Raw genomic sequence first — 25,313 nt, 5'->3', positions numbered from 1 at the left:
ACAAGTGAGACATTGACACTGGAATGATGATGGTACCCTATAGTAATTAGGTATTTTAGGGTACCAGCTAGTCTAATAGATAATTTACTATGATCATACTCATCAGTCTTTCAGAGTTTTTCAACCAGGAATCCATGGACACCCAACATAGATTTTAGGAGGTTCATGAACTTGGATGGGAAAAGAATTACATTTCCATTTTCAGCAACCTCTAATAGACGTTCAATATTTCATTCAATATTTTCTTCAATTATGAATGTAAGCAACAGATCACAGTAGTAATTAGACTTTATTAAACTGCCAAAGAGACGCATGGCATGTAAAATAAGGTTAAGAATATTGCCCGACTAAGGCAATATTCTAGGTTATGATATAATTGTTTATGATAAAGAAAAGTTCATCAAGAAAGTAAACAATTACTAACTGATTAAACACTAAATATATGCCAGACATTGTGTAAATACTGAAAATAGAAAGACAGAAGTGAAACTTGCCTTCAAGTCAATCAGTCAACCATTAAGCACTTAGTAAACATCTATAATGTGCTAAACCCTGGGAATAAAAAGAAAGTTGTAAGGCAGTCTCTGCTTTCAAGGGCACACAGTATAAAGGGGAGACAACATGCAAACAACTATTTACAGTAATTGTTTATACATCATAAATTGGAGGTAAGCCATGGAGGGGCATTGGAAAAGGTTCCTTTAAAAGGTGATATTTTAACTGGAACTTGAAGGAAAAGACCAAAGGGAGATATGGCAGATATGGAAAAGAGTGAAATTATCCTGGTCATGAGATGAAGTATCTTGTTTAAGAACAGGAAGGATCCAGTGAAGGATCACAGAGTTTGTGGGAATAAGTTATTTTTAAAAAGCCTGAGAAGGGTAGGAGGAACCCAAATTATAAAGGACTTTGAGTATCAAATAGATTTTATATTTGATAGTAGAGAAAATAAGAAGCCACTTGAATTTATTTATTAGGGAGATGATATGGTCAGGCTTGTCTTTAGAATGATTAATTTGAAATCTGAGTGGACAGATTATAGTGGGAAAAGAAGGCACTAGGTGTTGCCAGAACTAGGAAAGACTTCCTGTAAACAAGAATACTTGAACAAAATCTTGAAGGAAAACAAGGATTCCAAGAGGCAGAAATAAAGAACTTAGAAAGTCAATTCTCTGGCAACTGAATGGGAGTTTAGCACTTAATCCCAGTACAAACTGCTGCTGCACAACCCTAATCCCGGTTCAGCACCAGCAAAGCAGGATTCTGTTACTTTAGCCTACTAGGTCTTATAGCCTCAGTGGGATGAGGGCACTCCTAACAATTCCAGGGCAGAAGAGAGTGCTTGTGGTTAAGTACTGGATAGGATCTCTGAAAACAGCTGCATAAAACCCCTAAGCTTGGGACAGTGCTCCCTCCACCCTGGAAACAGAGCCCTACTTTAAGAAAGAATTAAAAGCTGAGTAATAAACTAGGAAAAGGAGTAGACAACAAGAAAAGTTTCTGACCATAGAAAGTAGTTGCTTTTCTCACAACCACCTTTAAAGCAGGTAGGTACCAAGATATAGAGAAATAATATTGTTTGTACAATCATATATATAAAATGCTGGTGCCAAAACTGGTGACCAAATTTTCTAAATCCAAATCTAGTATATTACCATTGCACCACTGTGTCTCCTTATATCAGAGATGGGTGTTGGTGGGAGAATGTCTTTGAATCTCTCCTTCCAACAAAATTAAGACAGTCTTATCTAATAGTCATTAAGTGATTCTTAAATAAAACAAAAAAAAAGAATTTTTACATGATAGGAAAATATAAAATGCCATTAACTTCTTCAGTTTTATTTTAATATATAGCTTAGGCTTACTTTAGAATTAAAATTAGTTACATTTTTAATAAATACGAATAGCTATTTTTTTCCTCTTTGAGTGCGTTATGTACTCTTATCAGTAGACTAAAACCAATATCAGTTTAAAACTAAAATCATCTTTATTAGCCGAAAGTCCTCCAATTTTGCATTTGAAGAAAACATTACATGAAAAAATAATGCAATGCATAGATTCCCAAAATTTCAAGAAAAGTTTTGAAAAAATATAAGTTCTTACCAAATGACAAGATTATAACAAGCATATATGATTAATATATAAGGCCTATAAATTTAGAATTAACACCCAAAATATATAAAACTAAATAATGCCACCTAGTGGCAAACAGTTTTAAATTATATATCATGCTTTGAAACTACATCAGACTACCAGAATAAAGGAAAACCATAGTATCACAGATTTAGAACAGAAAGGAACCTTAAATGTCATCTAGTTTAAACCTGAACATAAAGCATAAATTCACATATTTATTTATCCCAAAATTTGAGTTTAAGATCTATAGAAACAATCTCCACTTAAGAGCTTTGGGTTTTTTTTTTTTTTAATTGACTTTGTTTACTTATAATCAACTATTGATTTGGCTAAAATAAAGCTTTTAATATCTTTAATAAGATTTTTTATATCTTTTTAAAAGTGGGTTTTTATGAAAATTACTATATTCGAACATAAGTTATGAGCAAATTTCAGAGCATATAATTTTGATGAGATTCTAAATGGTATTTTGTACAGAAAGAAACTAATGAATTGATCCCTGAGACAAGTTGGGAGAAATCACTGATAGAGATCAGTTTAGCCCCATGGTCCCACCTTCTGGGGAAATTGTCCAGTCTGAAATCCACGTAACGTCAAATCCCCAAGATCCATCCTCTGTAGAGGTCTCAAGCTGTACCTTGCTATGCCCTGTCAGAAATCCTAGTCATGTCCCTGATGTTAAATTTTCCCTATAAAATTTACTAATGGGTCATCCCATGGCTGCTACTCTCCTTTTGGTTAGTCTGCCATGGCACTCTGCTTTGTGGTGGTTTTCTATTTATCATCTTCTACCCCATGCTACATGGTAATTCTAATAACTCCACTATGCTTCCCAATCCCACTTCTCCTTACAACTAATTAATTCTTTCAGGGTGCTCAGTGTACCCTTTCAGAATTTAGCCTGGCAGCTAAGGGCATGTCGCAACCTCATGGGGTGCTTTCTTTCTATTGGGTAATTGTAAGTTCTGTTGAGGAACTTGTCTTCCATATGTTCTCCCAACTCTTAATTCATATTTACCTTTTCCAGTGTCTGTTATATTCCTTCATTTTGTCTGTAACCTCTTCTTTAAATAAATATACCTTTTGCCAAAGATAATGGCCAATGTGGATTCTACACATGACTAAACTCCAACTTTGGTACCTACTATCATCTGGTGTCTACATTACTTACATCATTTTGGTGCTCAAATCACATCAGTTTTATCCATTAAAATGGGAAATATTCACATTGAAATTATTTGTTTGAATAAAATCATATGGAAGCTTTTTATAAATTAAGAATCTCTAGTTTAACTCTTTAGAGATTTCAAGATATGTGTAAATTGTTATAATTCAGATTCCTAATAATAATAGGCCACATTTATATTAATTTCAGTCCAACATGCATTTAGTAAGTCCATACTAAGTGTTAGATAATATGCTGGACATTGAGCATGAAGATATGTGTGTGTGTTTATACATAGACACATACAAAAAGTAATTAGGACATGTTTTTTGTCCTTCATTCTTGAAAAGGACCATGACATCAGGGAGATGATGCCATGACATACAAGTGAGTTGTATTTAAGTGAGGGAGGACATACACATTCATATACATATATACAAATGCACACATATACATACATATTAAGTAATTGGGGTGGAATGGAGAACATTAGTGAGGGGAGGTCTCTCGAAAGCTTTCTTGGAAATGGTATGTGAGGTGAGCCTGTAAGGAAACTTGGAGAGGTAGAAGCGAAGAAAGATGGTGTTCATCCTTCAAGATCCCATTAGCCTTCTCTGTAAAATTTAGTGAAGGAAGAAATGGCCAGTATCTTTGCCAAGAAAATCCAAAATTAGATCATGAAGAGTTGGACATGATAGAAAACAATTGATAAGAGTGCCTATGGGGAGTATTATGAATCACTCTGTAAAGTTAGGTTAGAAGTAAATTAAGTACTTTGAATGCCAAGTAAAAGAGTTTGTTTTTAATTTTAAGGGAAACAGGGTTTAACTTAAGTTTAACTTAAAATAAATTTTATTACATTTTGGTCCATAAAAGATGTATTTAGTATTTTTGCTTTTCTGATCAATATTGATAAAGGTGTCATACACAACGGATTGATCTAACCATCTCTCTATCTGTCTATCTAACTCTTATTTATCTATCTTTCTGTTCCCATTCAATAATCTTTAAAGGTCTATCATCTCTAACTTTTCTAAATTCTGTTCTGTCATAATCCATTTTTTTGTTAGATTTTTCTGCATCTGAGAGGGGAAAATCGATATCCCTCACTATCATAGTTTTTATTATCTATTTCTTCATGTATTTCTTCATTTAACTATTCCTTTAAGTATTTGATACAACTGTATATGAAACATAAATGTTTGACAATTAAAAGGTGTCCAGGATACCTTTCAATAAAATGTAGTTTCCCGGTTCATCTCATTTGATTAACTCTATTTATCTGAGCTCATGATAGCTATTCCTGCCTTTTTAGGCCATCAAAGCATAATAGATTCAATAAAAACATTTTTTTGAACATCATTTTGTTTCAAACATGGTTTTTTTTGGTAAACAGTATATTAATTGGATTCTGCTTTCTAATTCTTCTTTTCTCTTCTGTTTTATGGATAAGTTCATGCTATTCATATTAAATTAATTGTGTATTTCCCCTCCATCCTATTTTCTTATACTTGTCCTCTTTGATTCTCACTCTCTTGATTATACTGAAAAAGGAGATAAGAAATGAAATCAACACCAGCTCTTTAGATTTAGTTCTGTTCTCATATCCCATTTTTCTTTTATTTATCCAAGCCCAATAGCAGATTCTTATCCTTTCTTTTTTATTAAGCTGCTCTTTGAAATCTATCCTTATTAGACTTTGTTTTGTTTAGGATTAATCCTAATAGCTAACTTTTATGAGATTTGCATGCTTTCTGAACATTATTTCATTTTATTTTCACAACAACATGGGAGGTAAATGTTGTTATTCTGTTTTACAGAAGAAACTGATGAGGCAGAGATTAAGTGATTTACCCAGGATCACACAGCTTGTTAGTAAATGATATCTGAGAATAGTTATGACCTTAGGTCTTCCTGACTCTAGGTCCAGTGTTCTATCCACTATACTATCTAGTTGTTTTAATGTACCTTTCATCTTATTTTCTCCTTTACTTTCTCTCCTTTCCCAACTGTTTCTCTCTTCAGTGAAATGTACTAGTAGATCCTAATTAATATGAGCAATAAATCCCCTGAAGCTGTTACATGTAATTGAATTTCCATTATTTGAACTTATAACTACATAAATATGATTATTGGAAATATGTAGTGGAACTTCTTCTGGGAATTCATTATTTTATATTCATTGGGATCTGGCTGAATTTCTTTAACCAGCTCTGTGTGTATGTATGTTTGTGTTTATATTCTTTTCTTCTTTGATCAATCTAGATGACAGTGGGGTTCACTATACCACTTCCTCTGTATTTATATAGATTTCTACTTGCACACAAAAATTATATGAGATAATTTTTCTAATCCTTCCTCTTCTATTTCTTTCCACTAGTAAATTCTCTCAACCTTCCTTTCCATTCATTTTTAAAGATCATATAAATATAACAGAAACATTCCCAAATACTCTATCTAATCAGATTTCCCCTATGATTCTCAATTATGAGAAAGTCCTCAGGTACATATATCATCTCCCAATATTAGAATGTAAACAGTTTATTTTTGTTGAGTCCCTTATGATTGCTCATACATGTTTACTTTTTTATTTGTTTGATTCTTTTGATTCCTGTATTTATATTTCAAAGTTTATATTCAGCTCTGATCTTTTCATCAGGAATGCTTGAAAATGTATTTTGTTAAAGTCCATTTCCCCTCCCTCCCCCATAGGATTATACTGTTTTGCTGAGTAAGTTATTTATAAGCTTATGTCCTTTCTCTTCTGGAATAGTGTATTCCAAGTTCATCACTCTTAATAGTGTTGATTTCTAAATCATGTGTGATTCTGACTGTTGTTTCTCAATGCTTAAATTCTTTCCTTTTGGCTGTTTACGTTATTTTTTTTTTCTTTTACCTGGAAGTTTTTATATTTAGGTTAAAATATTCCTGGGACTTTTCATTTTGGGGTTTCTCTCAGGAGATGAGTATCTGTTAAATTCTTTTTGCACATACCTTGCCCTCCAGTTCTAAGAGTTCTGGGTATTTTTCTTTTATGATTTCTTGAAATATGATGTCTAAGCTTTTTTTTATCAATAGTTTTGATTCTTAAATTTTTTCTCCTCTGTCTCTCAGATCAGTTGTTTTCCTTTGAGATACCTTTTATTTTCTTCTATTTTTTGGCATTTGATTTTGTTTTATTGTTTCACGGAGTCATTGGCATTTATTTGATTATTTCTAATTTTTAGGGAGATTTTTTTCTATTTTGGATAAAGTTTTGTACCTCTTCTTCCAAGCTAATAATTCTCTTTCTAAACCTTTCTTCCAAAGCTCTCATTACTTTCCCTATTTTTCTATAGCATTCTTAATTCTTTCAAAAACTTTGATTTCTTTTAAGAATTCTCTTTGGACTTATGCCTATGCAAAGTTTTTCTTTGAGGACATAGATATTTTACAGACATTGCAAATATTTTTGTAGATATTTTACAGACATTCTCTACTTCTCAGTTTGTCTTAAGATTTCCTGCCACTATAGTAGATCATTGTCTGTTTGTTTGTTCATTCTTCCAACCCACTTCTGATTTTAGGTTAAGGCCAGACTCTGCAGATTTTGGGGGAAATCTCAGAGCTGAGATTTTGTCTTCCTGAGTTTGCTGCTTTCCTGGAGTTTTGAATGTTATGCTATTTCAGAATCCCAGAGATAGCTCAGGGTGGGCGTGTATAAGCTTTCATTCTTCTCAAAGTAATATGATAACAGGACAATTATGCTCTTGATCTTAATTCTGCAAGTTTCTGACCTGGGTTTGGGTCTGCACAGTACTCCTATTGATTTGTCCAGGTTAGAAATTCCAAAAGAGTGCTGCTGGATTCAACCACTATCTATTCAGACTGCTAAAAATCTTTGCTAATTCAGAGTGACAGAACTACAGGATTCCCTTTGTTCTGGGATTCCTTCCCTGTTTATTCCCCCTTTAGCCTTTACACTGGGACAGAGAATAGAACTAGGACCCTGCTCAGGTCCTGGTGTTAGAATCACACTGTTTGCTTCTGAATTTTTTCTAAATCATAACATAGCTGAGGGCTCAATTCAGAAATGTCAATCTTAGGCAGAGGTCCCTTTCTCTCAATCCACCCTGGATCTATGATAGTGAACAACAGAACTGACTTGGAACATTTTCCCAAATATTTCACAAGGTCAGAGTATGAATCTAGAACTCTTTCTTGTTTTGTACTGAAATGGCACATCCTTGACCAGATTCTGTCACCAGTGTACAGAAATCTTTTATTTGTCTCCTTATATATATAACCAGCTCTGTGTGGGGAAAAAAAAACATCGCTGTAATTGTTTTCCTTCGATTTCTGATTAGGATTTAATTTGTTGTATTTTCTAGATTTTTGTGATCAAATGGTGTTGGAAGAACTATCTAATTCTTGATGCTGTGTAATCTTAAGTTTTCAAATATATTAGGCCAACATTTATGTTGAAATTGGGAGAATGTATGCATGTGTGTCATAACAGTAGCCATTTTTAAGAAATCATCCCTTATCAGTATTTTTCTTTCTCTTTTAATTAACTGCATTCAGTTAAAGTTAATACTTATTAAATCTCTATTCTGTACAGAGTATGATACTCATTTCTAATTAACGTATTAAGTTTCACTATAGCATAGTCCTTATTTTCATGGATCAAGATGTGACACATGCAAATTTGGGAAAGGAGGTGTGATTTCACTAGATAGAGAACTTCTGATTTGAAAAAAAAAGATCCCTCTTTATCAAACAATTTTTGTTCTATAACTTGAAGTCTTTTAAAAAGTTGTTCAGAATACTGTGAAGATAAATGATTTTTTCCCAGGGTCACACAATCAATTTGTATCAGTGGGATGTATTAAATTCAGGTCTTCTTTATTCTGAGGTAGGCCCCCTATTCCATGGTCCATACCCATAATTAAGGCATAATAAAGGATTAAAGTATTTTATGTGAGGTTCAGGTAAACTGGTTTGAAAAGTCCTTACCAACTAAATGAATTCAAGTAGGCTTTCTTTAATCATAATATTATCTTTAAATTATAAATAGGAATTTTGTAGATAGCAAAGATATAGGCATAGGAGATATCATAAACAAAGGAAAGAAAATGGGAAAATGTGTGTTGGCTGTAGGGAGAATGGTGGTATTTACAAATAATGATAAGTAGTTTGATATGATTAGACCATGGGTTACATGGAAAGAAATAACACAAGAGAAGACTGGAAAGATGTCATGATAAATGACTTTGAATCCTAGTTTAGACTAGGATTAGACTAGCATTTTACATTTTACTCTTAAATGAAGGATCCATGTAACAAGATTTATGCATAAAGAAATTGTCTGGTAGCTTGTAAGGGATGATTTGGAAGGTTAAAAGAAAAAGTGAAGATAGCCCTAGCTGTTAAGAAACTACTACAATAGTTGTGTAGATGTTAATCAGGCTCTATATTAATATGGTGACAATAAGAATCAGGTAGATAAATGTAAAAACTGTGACATGAGAGATGAAAGAGAAAAGTCATAGAGAACAAAAACATGGGAGATTGAGTGAAATGAATAAAAGTAGATTTAAAAGGAAAAATAATGAACTGGGTTTGGGACAGGTTCAATTTAGAGGTGCTTGTAGGACATTCAAGTAGAATTATCCTCTAATCAATCAATCATTCAGCATTTTTAAAGCACCTACCATATGCCAGGCACTATACTAAGTGCTAGGAATAAAAAAAAAAAAAAAATAAGAGGCATAAATTTTAAAAAAGAGGTCCCTGTCTTGAAAGAGCTTACAGTTAGTGGAGGAAGATAACACACAAACAAATATATACAGTACAAGCTACACTCAGGATAAGTAGGAAATAAATAACAGAGAGAAATCACCAGAATTAGGAAGGGGTGGAGAAGACTTGCAGGAAAAGATGAGATTTTTGTTGGGACCTGAAAGAAGCGAGGGAGCTCTGTAGGCCAAGAAGGAGAGAAAGGGCAATCCAGGTATGGGAGACACCCAGAGAAAATGCTCAGAGCCAGGAGATGGAGTGGCTTGACTGTGGAGTAGCCAGTGTGCCAGTGTCACTCAGTCCAGTAGTAAGTGTAGAGCAGAAAAGTAGAATGAAAAGGCAGAGGCAAAGGTACAAAGAATTTGGAATGGCAAGCAGTTTTTTGTATCCGCACCTGAAGGCAGGAAGAGAGGACCTGATAGGACCTGTATTTTAGGAAATCATGGAAGGGCAGAGAAACTGCGGGAGTAGTCCAAGCATGAGGAGGTGGGGCCCTGCCCAGAGGAAAGGAGGGGGCGTGTTTGAGAGATGTTACAAAGATAGGCGAGATACAGTGAGGAGTTTAGGTTGCAAACCAGTTGTCTTTATAGTAATAGGGAAGAGTAGTTGAGTGTAAAGGGCAGGTAAGGTTTACAGGGAAGTAATGAGTTCCATTTTGAACATGGTGAGTTTAAGATCTACTGGATATCCATTTTGAGATATCTGAAAGATATCTAGAAATGTGAAATTGGAGGTCAAAAGATATGTTGGGGCAAGATAGATAGATCTGAGAATCATCAGCATAGAAATGGTAATTAAATCCAGTTAAACTCTGGTATAGACAGAGATGTGGATCTTAAACTCAGAAGGCAACTCAGAACTAGATATATTAAGGGTTCCTTCTGCATAAAGGTTATTGATAAAGCAGTTGGTGAACTTTTCTCTTTAATAAAATAAGATTTTATTGATGTATTTTGTTTTTACATTATATTAGCAAATTACATCATTTGTAGCCACATGAAAAGATGTTTCAAATCACTATTGACCAGAGAAATGCAAATTAAGACAACTCTGAGACACCACTACACACCTCTCAGATTGGCTAGGATGACAGGAAATGATAATGACAAATGTTGCAGGGGATGTGGGAAAACTGGGACACTAATACATTATTGGTGGAGTTGTGAACAGATCCAACCATTCTGGAGAGAAATTTGGAACTATGCTCAAAAAGTTATCAAACTGTGCATACTCTTTGATCCAGCAGTGTTACTACTGGGCTTATATCCCAAAGAGATCATAAAGAAAGGAAAGGGACCTGTATGTGCACGAATGTTTGTGGCAGCCCTCTTTGCACTGGCCAGAAACTGGAAACTGAATGAATGCCCATCAATTGGAGAATGGCCGAATAAGTTACAGTATATGAATGTTATGGAATATTATTGTTCTATAAGAAATGATCAGCAGGATGATTTCAGAGAGACCTGGAGAGACTTACATGAAGTGATGCTGAGTGAAATGAGCAGAATCAGATCATTATACACTTCAGCAACAAGATTATAATAATAATCAATTCTGATGGACATGGCTCTCATCAACAATGAGATGATTCAAACTAGTTCCAATTGTTCAGTGATGAAGAGAGCCATCTACACCCAGAGAGAGAACCGTGGGAACTGAGTATGGAACACACATAGAGAGCATTCTCACTTTCTCTGTTATTAATTGCTTGCATTTTGTTTTTGGTTTTGGTTTTTTCAGTTTTTCTTTTTCTTCCTTCTTGATCTGATTTTTCTTGCACAACCAGATAACTGTAAAATATGTATACATATATTGGATCTAACATGTATTTCAACATATTTAGCATGTATTGGACTACCTGCCAGATAGGGGAAGGGGCAGGGAGAAGGAGGGGAAAATTTGCAACAAAAGGTTATGCAAAGGTCAATTTTAGAAAAATTACCCATGCATATATGCTTTGTAAATAAAAAGCTCTAATTTAAAAAAATTACATCAATCATATGAGAAGTCACTTTTAACAAAATAAAACAAGACTAACAACCTAGTGCATGCTACATTCCACATTAATAGCACCTCCATCTTCTCTATTTAAAAAAATTTTTACCAAAAAATTAACTGTTTCTTCTCCCTGTTTCACCCATTGACTAAAAAAAAAAGAAAAGAAACATATTTTTTGTAACAAACATACATAATAAAGCATAACAAATTCCATCATTGTTTGTGTACAAAGTAAGTCTTGTTTTGCACCATTAAATTGTTCTCTCTTCCAGGAGGTGTATAGTCTGATTCTTACTTTAAAATCATAAATAGTCATTGTATTGATCTTATAGCTTTACAGTCTTACTGTATTTGTGTGTATATGAAATTTGTATTTACTTGGGTATACAAATATGCTGTAAATCATCTATATATACTTGTTCTCCTGGTTTTGATCATTTTATTCTTCATAAAATTATAATAACGTTTAAATTAGTTAATTTTTATAATATTGAAATTACAATATAAATTATTTTTACTCTACTCTGTATCAGTTCATGTCTTTCCATATCATTTTGAAATGATCTATTTTCATATTTCTTAAAAAGCACATTATTATTTTATCACATGCATATGCCAAAACTTATTCAGTTTATTCATTAGTGATAGAGCAAAATAAATTTACGCGATCTTTAAATGAAATGAATTACTGCAACTGATGATAACATGCTTATTATGAATGTTGAGTATATTATATCCCAGAGACTCAATATTTAATTTTATTTTCTGTTTTATTTCTATAGCAAACCCAAGGAACCAATTTTCAGTGCAGGTAGGTCTGGTTTTATTTTATTTTATATATCCTTGCTTCTTCAAATCTAGAGATATTAATACAAACAAAAGGTTTCAGAAATACAGAATCTGAGCATTTAGAACCCTTTTGTCACTGAATTCACTGATAAGACTATAACATTTGTATGGTGGAGATTATGTAAGACAAGTATACAATGTCGGCTTAGCTCCCAATTATCAAGTGATTCAGATAATAATTGGTACTCTTTTTTTGGTCATTAACAGCGAGACCAAGATTTTAAAGGTTCTAGAGACTCTTAACCCTGTAATTGGTCCCTTTCCAAACTGGATTTAAGGTACTTTAATTTGGCAATATGGGGGAAGATTGAATTGCCACTGCCCATGCTATAACAGGATTTTCTATGTTGAAAGATAAAGGGCTTCTGTTTCCTTTGTTACTAACCAGACTTCTTTCATAAACATTTGCATTTCTTTAAAAGGGGAAGCTTCTGATGCATCAAATTATAACCCTGTCTAAAAGTAACTTTTTTTTTTTTGCCTTTTGATTTCCTATACTGCACACTAATAGTTAATATATACCTATAAACATCTATTTTTTTTCTTTTAACACATTTCATAATAAGGGAAATGCTACTTTAGTGTATTAACCTTATTTTAAATTGCATTGAAAATGCAGACACTTTTCTTAAGTATCCAAGTTGAAGAAACAAATTTAATTTTACTTTTTCTTAAAATAACTAAAATAGAATATTTTGAAAAGAAAATTGTCAGTATTCATTTTATCATCTTCCACTGCTATCTTTGTCTAATTCCTCATCATAGTATGGAGGTGATCCTTGCTTATCATAGGTAATTCCAGGGGACTACAAGCTCTGCCAAGGTTCTACCAAGCTGGAAAGTCTTTGTGTATGGCCCAGCAATGAACTGTATGTTTATGGTCTGAGAATCTGACTAAGCAAAAGTTCAGAGAGGCTTATCATCAAACCACTGATAGAAACTGATTGATTTTTTTCCCTTTGGCCACAATCATTTATTAAATTGTCTACTAAATCATGGAGAGATTGTACCCAACCTGATGAAATAATGCGTCATAGAAGTATATCATGGGCACTTCAAAGAACTTTGTACTGAATGCACTTATAACCATCCTTTGAATGGTCAATATTTAATCAATTGATAGGGTAGCCTCTGACTGAAAATAGGTGAACAAATGATAGAGCAGGGATCAGGGCAGTCTTGTTATACTTGAACATCTCTTTATCAAGCACTTCTGTCTCTGTCTCTGAAATCACAAGGGAAACGCCGTGTGACACACTGCAAAGGTAGGCTTCACCTCTGAAACCTCATAGCTCTCTGAGCAAAAACTATTACAATACCAAGCTATAGAAACTTCCTTTTCATACAGGCAAACACAAAGTCTTCCTGTATGAATTTTTTTTGGCAATATAATCCACTTCAATTTACTTTCTTAAAAGCATTTGTAAGTGTCTTCTTGGATATATTCCAATTAGAGGCTATAATTTGGATCTTGGTTTATCTTGGCAGATACTAAGAACTTATCTTTAAAAAAAATCTTAAGAGAGCTATATGGCAATCCCTGGATGCCCATTGTGTTTGAAATTATATCCTGCACTTCTGCTGAAATATCCCTACTAAAAAGCCTGTAGATTTGGTGGTTGCTTGCTGTTGCTCTAATGTATGTCTGAAAAAGCATTGCTTTTCCTTGGCTCCTTTTTGTTTAGTAGGTGAATTTTCAATAAACAAAAATATCTTTGAATAAACCTAATACTTTAGTAATATAGAATTGCTTTATAAGTAAACTTAAACATTTTATAAATTATTGTATGAAATATTTGTACATTTCATAAATTTTTATTTTATGTATACCTAATTTTTTAATGTTGTGGGAATGACCTAATTTTTTTCTCTTTCTCAAAATTTTATTTTATTGGGGTATTTTAAAAGCTATATGGATATGGACCTCATTCATTCATTCATTTCATCCAGCAATATTTATTCCTTAATGAAAAAATTATTGGATTGGCCTTCATTTCTAAATACATTGGCCTAAGGTCTCCAATTGTTTTTGCTTCTGTCACTCTAGAATTTTGTGCTTTTAGATCCTATTGTATATATTAGCCATTGGTTTATTGAATCTAGCTTTTTTTGTTTGTTTGGTGGGGCTTTTTTTATCCAATTTGCATAAGCCAAAATTTCAGTTGACTAAAGCAGTTCTTTTTCAAAAACTATCTTAATAATTTTTTTACTTTTGATCACTAATATTTAGTAACTTCGCAACTTTAACTCTAATGTTAAATCTGAACATCAGTATTATTGAAATAAGCAAAACTACTGTCACAGAGACCCTTAATGTACCATATTTTAAATATATCATGCCTCAGAATATTTAGATTTGTGAATATAATTTAAAACTATAATTTTATACTGAATATAATGAGTAACTTAAGCGACAAGTAGTTGATCTCACAGGGCACTTTCAAGACAATTTTCTATTATATTCTATATTATATATAACAATCACCCATGAAATTAGTATATTTGCTCTCATTAAATTAGAATTTAATTCAGGAGTTATGACTAACACATAATAATGACAAAAACAATAATGATAGTAATAATTTTAACTCATACTTATAGTGCTCTGTAGTTTGTATAGTACAAATAGTATTCCCTCATTTTATCAGTGAGGAAACCAAAGCTTAAAAAGTTTTAAGATACTTAACCAAGTTCATACAGCTGAGTAATTATTGGAGCCAGAATATACATGCAGTTCTTTGGGTTCCAAGATCAATGTTTTTAATAGACACCATATTGTCTTTCACTTATCAAGGCATGTAAGGCAGTTCAATTATAATTGTGGTCTTGAGAAAGATTTTAAGTATTGGAATTTATTCAGAAAAAGGAAAGATTCAAGCCTAAGAAAGCAGCTAGACAAGATGACCTCTAAAGTTTCTTATGGATTCTAAAATTCCATGATAAACAGGAAAAGCTTCCATTAGAAAATGACATTTAAGTGTGGCTTTCAAGAATTTTTAACACACAAGGAAATATACAAAGGATGGCCAAAGGAAGGATTGAGCAGAATATATTTGCTAGATTGTACAAAGACCAACCTTATCAGACTAAAGCATCTCTATTAGGAAATAATGGCAAATAAAGCCATCTAGGGTAAAAGACAGGCAAGGGAGGTTAGACTTGATGCAGTGGAAAATAAATGAAAAGGGCTTTTGGATAGATGAATGATCCAGTAAAATTAAGGTTAAGGAAGATGATCAGACTGAAATTAATATGCAGTATAAAGGTGATAAACGATGGAGTCATTAGGAAGTTATTGCAATAATTCAGATATGAGATGATGAGATTCTTGGCTAGAAAGGTGGCATTTAAATGTGGAAAGGAAGGGATGAATGTTAGAAATATGACAGTACCAGAATCAAATATACTGAATGACTTATAGGAAATATGTGAGAATAAAGGACATGGAAGAACATTCGCTAACCAAATTACATATGAAGTATAAAGTTTTGATCAAGGATACTTGAAGCACATGTACAAGATAAAAAATTAGGTTATATATTTATCTAAACTTTAAATTCAAAAATGCTTAAAACTGATAAATTAATGTAATTTGCTAAATGTCTAATTTTTATAAAAATCTTGTCCTATTTCCAATGTTACCATGATTATTTTCCATAAATTCCTCCAATATATTGATCCAAATATTATTTGAATTGAATGAAAGCTAGATGATTTCTTTGATATAAAGATAGAACCATAGAAATCAACAAACACATAAGAAATCTGAGGGTGAGCAAACTTTTCCAGAGACCCACAAAACAGTTAAGTTAAGATCTTGGCCTTATCACTTTCCCCAAAGTTCTAATCAGAGCTAAATATCTCTTCTCAGGCTAACAAACTTTTTAAAGCATCAAGTCAGCATTTTCAGTTGTTAACTCATTTTTGTTGTTCTTGTTGGTATAGTATTTCTATATCCAATCTATTTTCTTTTGGAAATTTTTATGCCTGTTTTAGAAAGTTGAATTTCTTGAGTATCTTTTTTTAAAAACCATTTGTCTATTTAACAGGTTTAACATCTGTCTGTGGTTCTTCTGGTCCTATTTTAACTTTCACTTGAGCACTTTTCTTTTTGCATGTTTACTAGCATGGTATCTCTGCTGATGGTTGTGTTCTTATATAATGTGTTAAAGGTGTATCAGAATTTATCTTTGCATTGAGATATAACAAATCAGTTTAAGTATCAATAAGTAGTTTGTGCATCTACATATGAAAAATTGCATTACAGTTTTTTTTTAAATAACTGGATTTTTTGAGTTAATTGTAAATTTTGCTTTGATGGCATTTTTCTCTGTACTGATGACAGAGAAAATTGAAAGAATTTTTTTGGAAATTTCATTTGAGTCTGTTGTATTTTTTTAACATTTATAATATTCTGTTAGAAAATTCTAAATTATATGATTTATTTATATGGTAGAATGTCAAAACAAAACAAAAACTTGAAGCAAACTTTTATTTCATAGAATATTTTATTCATTATTTTAACTTTTTTTCCTGTGGAGTCATTCAGTGAGCATCCAATACATTTAAAGTTTTCATCTTTAAGGTATACATGTGTGATAGAGGGTGTGAAGTTTATTTTTCAATTTTATTTGTGACCTGGATATTACTCTGACATATTTGTACTTTTTGTAGAGGAGGGATACGTAAAAATGTTTCTTCGTGGACGCCCTGTTACTATGTACATGCCCAAAGATCAAGTGGAATCTTATAATTTGGAAGCAAAAGTAGAACTACCAACCAAGAGACTTAAACTGGAATGGGTGTATCCTTTATTTGGCTGTTGTCATGTTGAAAGTTATAATTGATTGATGTTCATTTTAAGTTTTAGTTAGATTTTTTTAAATGTTTATAAAATTATGAGCTAATTTTCATTTAAAAGTAAATAAATATATGTTTTTACATTCAATTCAGATTAATAAAATAGGCACTTAACATAATGTTTTGAAAATATACTCAATAGAAATCATGTGATATAGTGAAAAAAGAACTCTGAATCTGGAATCAGAATTCAGTTTGAGCCATGGCTATGTGCCATTTGCTACTTTTGTGACCTTGGGGCTTCTTTTTCCCTCATATGTGAAATGCATTTGGACTAGATCATCTCTGAGATTCCTTTCTGCTTTACCATTCTATGAAAAGCTATTGTTTTATAAAATAGTTGTTTTGTTCACTAAAATGGAGTGTTGTTATGTTTTCTACTCTATAATGCATTATAATATAAAAGTTTACCTTTTCTATAAAAGTACATTAAAAATGACAATTAAATTTAAGATGATACATAGTAGATAAGGCACAGGATTCAGAATCAGAAGGTCTGAGTTTAAAAATTAATTCTGGGGTTGCTAGTTGGTGCAGTAGATAGAGCACCAGCCCTAAAGTCAGGAGGACCTGAGTTCAAATCTGCCCCTAGCTCTGTGACCCTAGGCAAGTCATTTAACCCCAATTGCCTCAGGAAAAAAAAAAAGAAAAAACTTAATTCTAACATTTGTTGGCTACATGGCTATGGGAAATATACTCAAGTATACTTAAGCCTAAGGTTCTTGATCTGTAAAATGCAGGAAATAATGTTTTCATTACTTATCTTACAGGATCATTGTGTAGAAGCTACAAAAAGCTTAAGACATAGTGTTTTTATGCTTATAGTGTTCCTAATTATATCCTTAGGAAGAATTTTGTTGTGTATTTAATAGCCTCTCAGTTAGTTTGTTAGTTGCATCAATCATGTCTGATTCTTTATGACCTCATTTGAGGTTTTCTTGGCAAAGATATTGGAATGATTTGCCATTTCATTCTCCAGTTCAATTTATAGATGAGGAACTGAGACAAACTAGGTTAAGTCCAATAGCTAGTGAATATCTGTGGCTGTATCATTAAGATGAGTCTTTCTGATTCCAAATTCAGGGTCCTATCCACTGCACCACCTACCTATTCCATCAGAGTAGTTACTAACTTTAATTTTAACTTTACAATATAGAGAAATTTGTTAAGGGCTTAAAAATAGATGGGGGAAATCTTAGTGAATATGATCATAAATTGATGAAATTTAGGCTTATAACTAAATAAAAGACAGTTGGTTTTTTTAAATAAATGTACTCTAGTAAGTTTAATCAACCATTTATGTCCTTTGAAGAAGAAATTTTAAGAGATTTGGGAATTCCTGATGTTCACAAAGAGAATATTTTTGTCCATAAATAAAAAGCCCAGGAAGAGTGGGAAAAAATTTGTTATACACAACTCTTTGAAGCACTATTAAATGTTGAGTTTATAGGAGTAAAACCCAAAGTAACAAAGTGCAACTTGTATTGGCATGCAATTCAGATTAGTCCTTTTTTCAGGCTCAAGGTTAACATGCAGTGAGACACTAGTGAGCCATAAAATTTCACTAATAGCAAAAAAATTTTAAAAGATAATTCTTAAGGTTTAAAAAAGAGAATACTTAACATAATTATTTCTCTACATCCCTAAATATACCCCAGGAACAGATCTCACTAAGTCAGGAAGGTATTTCTTGGGTTGCTGTTGTTAAGTCTTTCAATCCAACTTTTTGTGACTCTGTGGACCATAGAGTGCCAGATCCTTCTTATCCTCCACTATCTCTCTTAAGTCTATCCAAGCTTCACGTAGCACTAAAACCAAACCAATAATGATCTGAAAAACAGTCTACTTAAATTAAAGAAAGGAACCCTACCTACATAAAACATGTTACTAGTGTTATCACAGTTTGCAAAGGGATATAGTATGAGAAAAATGAGGATGCCCAAGATAAAAATTGCACGCGCGCGCGCGCGTGTGTGTGTGTGTATGTGTGTGTGTTTTGGGGGGAATGGGGATAATTCACATTCTTACAAAACCTGAGATGAACACAGGACTTCAGAGGTCATTTGCCTATATGGAAACTTACTCCACAACATTTTTCAGAGGTAAATGTTAAGCTCTCTTAAAGACCTCTGGTGAAAAGATACCCAATACCTTACAAGGTAGGCTATTCTACTCTTTTTTAAAAATATATTCTTAGACATATAAACAATGAACATTTCCATATACACAGCAAAACACAAAAGGGATTATGTATGAAACTGTGAGTCTCTGCTTGCTTTCAATAAACATTACTTTTATAGCTATCCTGCTTTTGTCTGTGCTTCCTTTTGAACCTTTTAATGTTATCTTCTGTACATTTTAAAATGTTTAAAATGTTTCACTGATCTTTTATTTTTATAGTACTACTACTAATCTTACCTCCCTCTCATAATTCCTCTACTCATTTGAAAAGAGGAGAAAAACCATCCTTGTAATAAATTAACATCAACAGGAAGGACCAAATCCACCCATGACTCTCCAGAAATGTATGTTTCTTTTGGCAACTTGCATCCATTGCCTCTTGATTAGGAGATGGTTAACATGCTTCATTTCATCATAGACCCTCTGACACTGTGGTTGATCATTTAATCAGAGCACTGAAGGATTTTTGAAGTTATCTTTATAATGTTTATATATAAATTGTTCTTCTGGTTCTGCTCACTTTACTCTGCATTAATAGATACTTAACAGAATTTTCTAAATTATCCATTACATTCATATGCCATATTTTGTTCACACATTACTCAAATGGTGGTCACACTCTTAGTTTCTATTTTTCTTCTGTCTGCTTTTAATCTTTCCCTTGATATCATGAAGTATGTTTTGCTTGCTACTATGTTCTCCTCTACCCCCTGTACTGTCTTCTTAAACTCTCTCTCTCTTCTTATCCTCATCTGTTACCCTATTGAGTTTGATACATTTCTAAATCAAATTCTTGAGTCTCTGTTCTCAATCCAATTTTGTCTCAAATAGAAGTGAGGTTCATCTGATACCCACTTTCTTTTATACCTTCTTCCATATTGTGCATACTTTTCTTCTAATTTACTCCTGTTGTGAAAAATAGCAAGTTATAACCCCCTTACGCCTTTATTTTTTCTTTATCTTTCTCCAATCCCAATGGATAGAATAAAATAGAACCAAACCATTCCTACATCCTCTCTTTTTCTCATTTAACTAAGTACTCTTTGAAAACATTAAAATTCTGAGGAAACACTTGTTTCTTCTCTCTCATTAGAATTTTAGCTAAGCATAATCCAATTGTTCAAATAAATGTCTATTTTTGTCTGTTTTTCTGTATCTTTTGACTTTTACATTTGTATTTCAGAATTCCTACTTACATCAGAAATATTTAAAAGTCCTTTATTCCATTAAAGGCTTATTTTCCCCCTTAAGACTCAGCTTTTCAGAGTAAGTTATTCTTAATTGTAAGACCATAATCTTTTTCCCTTTTCTAATATTGGTTATTACACATTTGTCATTTAGGGTAGAAATTGACGGATCTTGTGTGATCCTGACTGTTTCCTTGGTACTTGAGCTACTATTTCTTTTTGGATGCTTGTAAGAATTTTTTCTTTGATGTAGAAATTCAGCATTTTAGCTTTGTCATTTCTGGAAGGGTTTATTTTGTGGTTTCATTGAGAAGTTAAAAGGTGGATTTTTTTTTAATCTTTACTTAGCCTTCTCATTCTAGTAGATATAAGCAATTTAAATTTATGATTTTTTGAAGTACACTTTCCATACGTTTTTGTTGTGGTTTTTGGGGAATCCAATCATTTTTAAAATTATTTCTCTGGGACCTTTTTACTAGGTCAGTTGAATTTAATATCAGATAGCTTGTATTTGCTTCCATTTTCCCAATCTTTTGCCCTTGTTGTTATTTTTTGGTTTCTCATAAATTTTGACTAGTTTATTTTAGTTTTCAAGGAGTCTATTTAAGTAAAGTTTCCAGGTTTTTCCTCTAAGCTTATTTGTTCTTCCAGTCCTTTCCTCCAGAGCTTTTATTTAATTTTTTATTGATAATTTTGCTTATTCCAGGTATTTAGAATGTGTTCTTTGTAGAAAATTGGAAAATCTTTTTTTTTCCCTTTTAATCTCTTCTTGTAGTAAGAATAGTTCCAGTAATTATGGAATTATTCTTTCCTAGGTTTGATTTTTGGATGTCTCTGAATTTTTTTTAATAGATAGTAACTTTTTTTTTCATTTCTCTGTCTTTGGTTCTTGAAGTGGGGCTCTCTTCCCCCCTTCCTGTTCCATTTTTGGATAGGATATATAAATCTGTTTTTTCTCCAATTAGGTCACCTGTATATCTATAGTGATTTCTATTTTCTCAGATTATCCATTCCTGGATTTTTGAGATTCAGTTTACTTTTTATATCCTACATCATCTCAGGAAAGTTTTATAAACCTATTTATCTCAAGGCCCAGGCTTCTCTGTTCTATTATAGCAGCACCCAAACTGGCCTTTGCAACTTCAGCTTTTCTCAGCATAGCCCTTCATTCTTAATGCCTCAAGACAAAAGGGCTTGCCAACTATTATAGATCTGATTCATCTCTGGTTACACTGAGTAGCTTCCAAGTAATGTAAAAATAGACTTTTTTGCCTGAACTAATACTGACATGGCTAGTAGTACAAAAAAGTCTGGCTATCTTTTTATGTAGTTTGTTGAGTACAAGAAATCATATACTAAAGTTTTGCATTGAATTTGTTGATCATTTATTGCTCTGGTGTGGTGCATTTTGTTTTGTTTTTGCTGAAGTAGTTATGTGGAAGCACCACTGCCTTCTACCATTCAGACAGCTCTCTTGTCTAGGCTCTTTTCCACTTTTCGTTAGCTCTAATTATTTTTCTTATATTAAGCTGAAATCTGTCTTCCTGTTTCTTCTGTTCACTGGTACTATTTGAGAGGGATGCAAAATAAGCCTAATTTATTTTCATGTGACAAGCCTTAATTATATAAATATGGTGATTGTGCCCTCTCTTAAAGTTTCTCTTGTATAAGCTAAATATCCCTAGTTTCATCAACCTACTCTCATTTGTATTGGTTTCCTTTTATCATACTTTGGACATGCTCCAACTTCCTATAATATAGTATCCATAATTTGTTCAGCCCTGTCCTTTGATGGGTTACTTTGGTTTCCAGTCCTTTGCTATTGCAAAATGAGTTGTTATGAATATTTTTGTACATACATGTTCTTATTCTGTCTTGATTTCTTTGTAGGGGGGAGGGGGATTGGAGGGTGTAATCAAAGAATATAGAAAATTCAGTAACTGTGTATAACAGATAATGAGTTTTAGAAATCAGTAAATGAAGTTATTTCATTTTTCAGCCAATAGAATTTCATTTCATTACCCTAAAGGGAGAAATTAATAATGGAAACAGTTTTTATTCTATTTTCAATTAATATTTAAGGAAAACTTTAATATGCTAAGGCAGGGGTCCTCAAACTACGGCCCGCGGGCCAGATGTGGCAGCTGAGGACATTTATCCCCCTCACCCAGGGCTATGAAGTTTCTTTATTTAAAGGCCCACAAAACAAAGGTTTTTGTTTTTACTATAGTCCAGCCCTCCAGCAGTCTGAGGGACAATGAACTGGCCCCCTATTTAAAAAATTTGAGGATCCCTGTCTAAGATTTTTTTGAATCTAATATAATTTTTATTTTTGTGGAGATTTTTCTGGAGGCTTAGAAAAAGGAATAAACTAGGATATCATAAGTAATGGAATCAAAATAGAAAGTAACAAATACTTGGCTTTCAAAGAATACCTTTACCACCATTTTAAAAAATCATGTGGCTATCTCTCCCAAAATCCTATTTCATCCCAGATGAAGCTAAGTGGGTAAATGGCATAGTTTGACCATTATCTCTCAAGAACAAAGACCTTACATCTGACTAACTAGTATTTGCTGATCCTAAATTTTTGTGCTTTTCCCTCCGTGTTGCTTTCTTGACATTATTCAGTAACCCTGAGTTTTTCATGCTATTGCCCATGACTCCTACTGGTATATTTCCTTTTGACAGCTGGCAAAATTTAAATTAGTTAAAAGTTAAATTTTAAAATTAAATTAAAAATATTTTGCTAAGTTGAGAGCAGTTGGTAATAAATGTCCTTGCAAAGATCTATGGTGAACTTCCTTAAAAATCTTCAGGAAAAGAATAAGTTTAGAGTATGATGAAAGCAAGGTACATGTAAAGAGATTATGTATGGTTAAAAAGTAACAGCTCCTTATTACTAGAAAACCTTTCTTGAGTCCATATATGGAATGCATCTCTTATTTTAAAAGGAGGGAGGAGTTATATTCCTTGAAGCTACTTTCTTCCCCAGATGCCTGTCTTTCCATTATTGTCCATGTCTGTAGCTGTCCTTGATATGTCTCCTGGATGCATTGTCTGCTACTGGTCCATCCTCTCTAATAACATGGTCAGCGAATGTAAGAAATGGTGACGAGTATAATGCTTTCCCTTACTTTCCTCTGTAATAAAAGGATGAGTCTGACTCCTTAAGGTACTCCAGAACCATGAAGGTTTCTTGATTTCTTTGCTGCTAGAATGGTCTACTGTAAAAAAATTCTTCTAGACCCTGTAAAGTCTCTGGAACATTGATTAACAAATTGTGATCATCCTCTCTTGATTTAATAAAAAATAAATCTTATCTTTATGAATCTCAGTTATTAATAAGTAGTTGTTGAGTTGAACTAGATGTCTTTTAACATCAGAAAAATGAAATCTTCCCTTCTGCCTTTCTTGGCTATTTTTGTTATTGTTAAATAAATACTAAGTTCAACTTAAACATTTAAAAGTCCTTGCCATGTATGAAGTCCAATATACAAGTGACAAGTAAAAAAGACAAGCTCTTTTTAAGCTTGAGCTTAAGCTCTTTGGATGCTAATAATCAGCTATTTGATTTAAGGGAATGATAAAGAAATAGCCATACAAAATCAAGGAGATGAGGTTCAGAATCAGGGTGTATTGAAGCAGGAGAGGGGAGAGAGAGAAGGAGAGAGAGAAGGAGAGAGAGAGAGAGAGAGAGAGAGAGAGAGAGAGAGAAAGAAACAGTTCAAGATGATGGAAAGAGGATTATCCTGGGGTTTAGTTATCCTGACTTCCACTTTGGAAGGAAAATGGGAGAAGATATGATTGAATACCATGCCTTTCAAAATTCACATTGGTACAATCAAATTTTCTCTCTAAAATTTAAAAATTCTGTAAATAAAAGGGGTAGAAGATAATTTGGAATAAAGTATAACTAAGAAAGTAGAAAAAGGCTAGAACTAAAGGCAAAAAAGAAAAGATCAGTAGAAAACAAAACAAACTTTGAAACAGAATTATTCCAAGCATATTGACAGAATAAATTTTGTAATATAATCATTAACAATTAAGATCCGCTAAAAGAATGCTATGATAGAAAGAAAAAGAAGCTTAGAATAAATTCTGATTGATGAAATTCGTCTACCTAGGGGTAAAAGAAACATTCAGGAAAAATACAAATTATGCCAAAAAAATTAAATATCTGACGCCCTCCTTCCAATATATCTGTTAGTGCCCTGATAAACTACAAACAGTTCACTCCAAGTGACTCCAGAAGTATTTGCTTCAGTTAGTTTTTTTTAAAAATAAAACAATCATGTTAATCATATGAGTTTTTTATATGCAGCTATAAAATTAATCTTTTTAATATATGCTTTAAAAATGGTATGTCTCTAGATTGTAGGTTAAATGAATTAAAGGTTTTTTTAAAGTGTACTTTTTTTGTAGAAAAAAAAAAAGTATTGACTGATATTTTCTTGTTTAGCAATTTGTATAATTTATATCACATTCGTTCTACTTCAGAATAAAATTTCATAGTTTATACTGATCAAAAACAGTTAAAGTTATTTTAATTAATGAACAAATCTAAAAGAAATGTTATTATTTCACCTTGACATACTAATAAGCTATGGGTATAGGGGACGTGACTGTCGTAATAACTTATACCTACTTCCAACGGGTGAAACAGTATATTTCATTGCATCAGTAGTTGTGTTATACAATGTTGAAGAACAACTTCAGAGACATTATACTGGTCATAATGATGATGTGAAGTGGTGAGTGTTTAAATTTTTCAATTATTAAGCTATGCTTTAAGACTTTAAATTATTTCAATGGCAGAAATATTAACATAAAATTTGTTAGTATTGGGATTAATGTGACAGGCAGCATTGTTTACTGGGAAAAACAATGGGTTTAGACTCAAAGACATAGGTTAGAATGAAGCCTCTACTATTTACTACAGGAAAAATCACTTTACTACTATTAGCCTCATTTTCTTCATATGTAAAATATGGAGCATGTATAAACAGATTATGTAAGCATGATGATGATTATGCTACCCACTTCATTGGGTTTTTGTAAGGAAATAGTTTTCCTAACTCTAAACATCACAAATGTGAGCAGTTGTGTTATAGGTAGAAAATAGCAAAAAGGCAAGAAAGAAAAAAAATCAAATTAAA

At 32.5% G+C, this 25,313-nt stretch overlaps 1 protein-coding gene across 11 annotated transcripts in view; it reads left to right on the top strand.

Moving 5' to 3' along the window:
• EML1 (EMAP like 1) overlaps window positions 1-25,313 on the top strand; it is a 267,603-nt gene that overhangs the window by 171,669 nt on the left and 70,621 nt on the right. For 7 of the 11 annotated variants that reach the window (XR_004232102.1, XM_031953270.1, XM_031953268.1 and 4 more), the window contains 4 exons: window positions 11,860-11,888; window positions 13,165-13,191; window positions 16,601-16,730; window positions 24,759-24,908. Coding sequence is in view for 10 of the 11 variants with exons in the window: in XM_031953270.1 (XP_031809130.1) it covers window positions 11,860-11,888; window positions 13,165-13,191; window positions 16,601-16,730; window positions 24,759-24,908 (336 nt within the window). In the remaining variant the exon portion in view is untranslated. The remainder of the gene's footprint in view (window positions 1-11,859; window positions 11,889-13,164; window positions 13,192-16,600; window positions 16,731-24,758; window positions 24,909-25,313) is intronic. The other 4 variants (XM_031953269.1, XM_031953267.1, XM_031953266.1 and 1 more) reach the window with 1 other exon arrangement.

This window comes from Sarcophilus harrisii, chromosome 2 (genome assembly GCF_902635505.1).
Source record: "Sarcophilus harrisii chromosome 2, mSarHar1.11, whole genome shotgun sequence".
Lineage (NCBI taxonomy): Eukaryota > Metazoa > Chordata > Mammalia > Dasyuromorphia > Dasyuridae > Sarcophilus > Sarcophilus harrisii.
This window is presented reverse-complemented; position numbering and strand designations above follow the sequence as displayed.